General features: G+C 37.6%; 1 protein-coding gene across 1 annotated transcript in view; it reads left to right on the top strand.

The window, feature by feature from the left end:
- TTC1 (tetratricopeptide repeat domain 1) overlaps positions 1 to 6,000 on the top strand; it is a 33,179-nt gene that overhangs the window by 21,396 nt on the left and 5,783 nt on the right. Inside the window, exon 6 of the mRNA XM_009647077.2 lies at positions 1,845 to 1,899. Within this exon, the coding sequence (XP_009645372.2) occupies positions 1,845 to 1,899 (55 nt within the window). The remainder of the gene's footprint in view (positions 1 to 1,844; positions 1,900 to 6,000) is intronic.

Here is a 6,000-nt window from a genome sequence, read left to right as displayed (position 1 = left end):
ATGTCCAAATGTGAGAGACACACATTATATATGCCAAACTCATCCAAGATTCAGCAAATCTCACAGCCACTATGCAAACTGAACTTAGAGCCTGGGGATATCCACACATGTTTTCATGCAGGCAGCTTAGGTCCAGATCTGCACCCAACTTAATAAGCCCCTCTGGGTCAGCAGGAGTTGGATGAGGTCTGACTGGACTAATTAGATCTGGCTCACTGGTGGTGATGCTGGGCCTGGGCTGGTTTCAAGCTTAGCCATCCATATATATCTGCACTGTATTCCTTAGTACTCATTTTTCTGGGGTGTATCACCTCTTGTCCCCATCGCTATGGAAAATGAACTGTATTTGCCTGTGTTCACCAGTGTATCCTGCACTGAAGAGCAGAGGAATAGTCAGGCAGCCTTGGCAATGGGCTTTTTCTTGAGGTGAACATCTTATTTCACTGTAGCAGCAATGATATCAGAATGACAAACCTATCTGTGATGACTGGAGCTGTAAATGACAGGAAGGAATAAGATTAGGAAATTAATTCTTTAACTATGTTGAGAAGCCAATTACCACAAAGGAAGTGTATCAGGAGTGAATGCCACACCTGTTACCATAGTCTGCAACTGTAATTAATTTACTGATAGCACCATTACAGCAGATCTGTCTTTATTTGCTATCACCTCCACAAGAAGAGACAGCATAGTTATGCATATAATTGTATGCAGAACTGCTAGAATTATACAGTAATAAGCATAGTATAAAAGCTAGAAATAGTACTTCTGAAAAATATGAAAAAGTTGTATAAAAAGTGACTGTCACTCATAATATATTTTGGTTTAATATTGTATTTAACTGATGTACAGAAGATGCAAAATTTAAATGGAACTATGGTAAATTCAATTGTAGTGAATATAAAATTCTAATTAAAAATTATCATTACAATCATATAGCAAGACACCTGTACTGTGTAAGGATGGAAGATGAGCCACAGCTGTTCCAGGCATAAATGGGAATCTCAGATCATTAGGAACGCATAGATCATACAGTTACATACTGCTCATTAGAAACATGTGATAAGTTTGTTTGTGGTGGTGCAACAGATTTTACCACTGGTGCCAGTTCTGAGGAGGTAAAAATCACGTTAATGAACTGTTACTTGGACTAGTACCTTGCTCAGGATGAACTGTTGGAGTTCCCTCCCTGTGATCAGTTGCCAAATCAGGGTTCTCATTTGTAATACCTTGTCCTCCTGAGAACTGCGCCCTACATTGCGTAATAAGATGCTGCTCGTAAAATATGCCCTGAAGTTCATAGACGGTTAATTCAGTGATCTTCTGATAACATATTTGTTTTTAGAAGACATTAATGTTTTCATAGTGCGGATGTCCCTGAAGTGTGATGCCACTGAGAACTGACTTTATGGATGTTTTCCTCATTACACCTGTGTTTATGTTCAGAAGTGCTGTGCTTGCTTAGTTCGTCTAGCCTCTCTTACCAAATTTAATGTATGCAGCAGAGGAGATAGGGCTAAAATATACTTTAATTGTAAGTCTCTTAAATTCCATAAGCTTTTCAGTTAAAATCCCAAGCAAACAGATCAGATCTGGTTTTCAGCAGTAAAAATGTATGCCTGTATGAAACCTGCACTTACCAGTTACAACTTGCTGTTTATGTGAACTGATGTCATAGGATGAATTACAGGTTTCCAAAATAAGATGAAAGTGTGGTTTGACATAAGGATTCTTTTTAAGTCATAAACGGTGTATCCTGGGTATGTGTATGAAAATTCCATAAGCTTAACCTACAGTGTCATTGAAAGCACGGGTCTGATTCCAATTTGTATCTCCCTCCACAGCGATTACCTAGACAAATTGAAGAGCGGAATGAAAAATTAAAGAAAGAAATGTTAGGTAAGTAGCATGTACATATAACTTGCATAATAATCTTCATAGTCTACTAGAAAAATAAAAATACATGAGTAGAATCTCTTACATAAAATTTAAAGAAGGTAAGTCTTAAAGGAAATACATGTTCAGTGTTAAACAAAACTCCTGATTTCTTCGTAGTTCTGTATTGCTTGGTTTCACCTACAGTGAGTTCTAGCTAAATAATTCTACCATACAGGAAAAGGTATTTAAATTTAAAGAAAGAAATACTCAAGACCGTCTAAAACAGTTTAATATTGATGCATATCAAAGCAGGGGAAAATGATTTCAAACAGACCAACTGCTTTGCCCTTTCTCTCTGCAAGTAAACCTTCAAAGGAAACATTCCCGTGAAAGGGATAAAACAGGGTTTTCACTAAACCTTTATGTAAAAGAACTCAAACAGCTGTAATAACAGCATGTTTGATCTTGTGTCTGAAGAAATAAATTTGGTTCTTTTTGTAGCACTTACAACCTATAGACCTCCAAGTCTTCATCTTTACCTTGATTTATATAGTATTTCAGTTCTCTTTGCGTGGAGGCTGAATTAGACCTACCTAGTGTTACCAACAGGCATCTGGCCTTGCTAGGAGTGGAATTAGATTTCCTAACTGCGTAGCTCATTGTCTCTTGACTTTTTACAATTCTGTACCAAAGGATACTATTGACTCTCCTTGTTTGTAGAAAAGAGAATTTAATTAATATAACTCATTTGAATGTATGTGCCTCTATTATTGTGTCATATGGTATTGCTTGGATAGTATCTGAACTGGATTGATGTATTTCAGAAGGATAACTACTTAAATAAGATTGCCCAAGCAAGACTGGTTTTCATATGTAATTTTAATTTTAAAACACTTCCTTGCACCACACACAGTGTTATGGTTAAAGTAACAGTTTTGGGGGGTACCTCCTGCCCAAAAAAAGACTGCTGTCAACATTGCTGTCTCCTAGTTAACAGGGTTTGTTAATTCTTACAGGTTCAGACACTGCCTAAGCCAATCTGACATTCTGGTGCTTTTTAAAATGAGTTTTTATTTTATATAATCTTTTCATTTGTACTGTTTAGAAAATCCACACAAAAGAGCAAGGACAAATAGATAGATAAGATAGAGAAGCTAATTGTACCTAACCTGTTTCAGAAATAGCTTTCAATAATTATCTGTTTACTCATTCTAGGTGTGACAAGTCATAGATGAAATGCTATTTTAAGATGAGTAGGCTTTAAGGGTTTGGGATTGGAAAGGGGAAGACTGTTTTGCTGTTCTGCAGAGAATCAGGTTAAATAAACTCTGTCTTGCATACCTTAACACTAATTCTTAAAATACTTGGGAAGAAGAGGCTGTTACAAGGGCTTACGCTGAAGCTGGTATTTTTCTTTATTTTTTTCTTGCTGTGCAGGGAGTCTGATTAGCTTTTGCTTTGTACCTGTTTTGACCTAGTAAAGTTGCATTGAGGCTTTCTCATCAGCTTTACATCATCAGATTCTGTTTCCATCATTGTTCTTAGAACAAGCCATAAATAAAGAAGTTTAAGTGTGATGGTGCTATAAATAAACGACAAATGCAGAAAATCTCCAGAAGGGATCATGCCCATTTGCAGGACGTGGGATGGGTTTCAATACAAAGTAATACGGAAACAATTCCTGATCTTTTCTGAACTCTCCCTTTGTTCCAGTTACCAATGTCAAAAGGGCCTCACTTGTCACAAGGGACTATACTGAAACAATCAATCCAGCGTTCTAAACTGCCATTGCAATCCTAGTTCTACACTGCTAATTTTTGCCTAGATTTCAGACTAGATGTGATCTTCTTCAAAAAGCATTAATCCAGTGACGGTTAGGATTTCAGAACTGAACTGGTCTTTTGAGAATCCGTTCAGGCTGTTTATATTTGGATTCTTGAGAAAGGAATCCCTTCTCAATGATGTTATGTACATGCAAGGAGATACACTGATGTCTACTGTTGTAAACAGCCAGGAAAACCAGACTGTGAGTGGGGTAGTACAGCGTATAACCAATGTTCATCCACAACCTTCCCGTGTGACAGGTTTCATATAAATTGTCACGTGTTGTTAAAATTTTATGGTGTCAGTTGGGCAGGTGGTATTTTGTTCTCTGCACTGCTTGTGTAACACAAATGGAGGGCTTTTTCTAGAACACATTCTCTTAATAGAACACTTGAAATTAAGTTAGAATTATGGGCAGCAACCAGACTAGTTTTTGTAAATGTTATAAAATTCCCTGTATCTTGCAGTAAGAGAGATAGTGGTGATGTCATGGTTTTAACAATGAAGGCCTCGGAAGGAAATACTTCCCAAGGTTTACAAAATGCTGCTGTTCTGTCAGAGGTCAAGGAAAAACCCTTACAATTGAAGAAGGGAGATTAGATGGGAGTGCTGGAAGGATTGAACAAAGACAAACTATATAGTGTGGTGGTTAAGAGATTATTTTTTTTTCATTGTTTTTTTTGTACAATGTATTTGCTTTAAGCTGTTTCAACTTTTCTCTTTCAATAACTTTGTTAATGCTATTTACCAACTGAGTACTGTGTCAGAATAGACAGCTGCTTGTGGTAATCTGTTAAGAGAGTATCTGAGTACTGGTTAAACAGTGCTAGGTGTGCAAGGATTCATTCCCACACCTTCTCACAGGGGAGTCAGCTCAGGTGTCTGGGTTGTACCCCAGATTTTTTGGTTCCAGGAGAGCAAGTCAGATGCATCCTAATAGTGCCAGGCTAGGCCTGGTCCCGGAGCACTGACACTAAACTTAAATTGATCACCAACAAAATCTTTAGAAAGAATGTCACACTTCATGCTTTGGCTCTTTTGAAGTTTGGGTGTTGAATTGAATTCTTATTTTAGTCAATGAATCAGCCAGTAACGTTTTTCTAGGCTTTTATTCTTTGAACTAAAACTAAGTCCTGGTATACCCAACTAACAAACACTGTCATGAAAACTGGAGCTGTGTACAAACAAACCAAAATAAATGGAGTGCATCTTCCTCCTTCCCCAAGTGTGTTTCCTGTTTTCCAGTGCTACAGCTCATTACCACATAGTTTGTCAGAAGCTGAAACCACTTCTTAAGTGATTGTGTGCAAATAAATCAGAGTACACATTCTTGGCTGGATTTTTCTTCCAGACTACCTAACTATGAATTCTTGTGTGCAAGTGGTAGCGCATGTGATTGATGCAGTTGATGTCACTAGAAAAAACATGTTTTGTTGCCAAACCAAGTCCATTTCTGCTATGTGTTCTGCAAGGATCTAACTTTTCCAAGGCTGACATTTGTATTTAAATTATTTTCACATTTTCCATTCAGCCTTTGTGCAGGTTAGTGCTGCCACTTGCCACTGAAGTTTCCTCAGTATGAACTAACCTCTGAGTTTCACATTAATGAAAGCTTAACTTACAGCACACTTTGAAAGCAGCTTTTGAATTCATGTGGCTCTTTCGCAACGTGAACGTCCTCTGCCTTAGTAATTGCCCAGAACGTGAATGTATACTGACCCTTTCCTGTGTTGTTTTTTATTTCTCTTCTGACTTTAAAGACAAAGATTTCCAGCTCTTGTGCAACAAACTAGACTTGTTTAGAGAAACTGTAATTACTGTGATAACGAGGACCAGCTCCTGTGGTGAGAGGGTGTGAGAAGAGGGTTAAGTTTGGAATAGTTTTAGCAAGGTTTAGCAGCCAGGAGGTTGTGACAACAATACAGTGTTCTGCTTGGCTACAGGGGAGCCAAGTATATGGTCTATAAAGAATGAAGTGGAACATATGCCAGTCTGTATAACCCATCTTATACGCACAGAGTTGATCAGATCTAATTAAAAACTATTGGGACTTTCAGCTTAAGTTACAAATGAGTGCATTCCAGAAAATAGTGAAATGTACTCAATTCTCAATGTGATTAATGGGAAGGCCTATCAGAGCATATCACCCTGGCCTTTCTGCCAATAAGAGATTTTTTCCAGCTACATGAGATCAGCAAAGATATTTATTAGGCTTAGTGCCTAAATAATTAGTTTCTTTTTTTTTTTTTGATACTGAAGGGTATGTTGTATTTGCAGCTAAACTGCTAAACCCCAGTA

The sequence above is a fragment of the Egretta garzetta genome, unplaced genomic scaffold, assembly GCF_000687185.1.
Source record: "Egretta garzetta isolate BGI_Z169 unplaced genomic scaffold, ASM68718v1 scaffold209, whole genome shotgun sequence".
Classification (NCBI taxonomy): domain Eukaryota; kingdom Metazoa; phylum Chordata; class Aves; order Pelecaniformes; family Ardeidae; genus Egretta; species Egretta garzetta.
The sequence above is the reverse complement of the archived record's forward strand: the minus strand, read 5'-3'. Positions and strand labels throughout refer to the sequence as shown.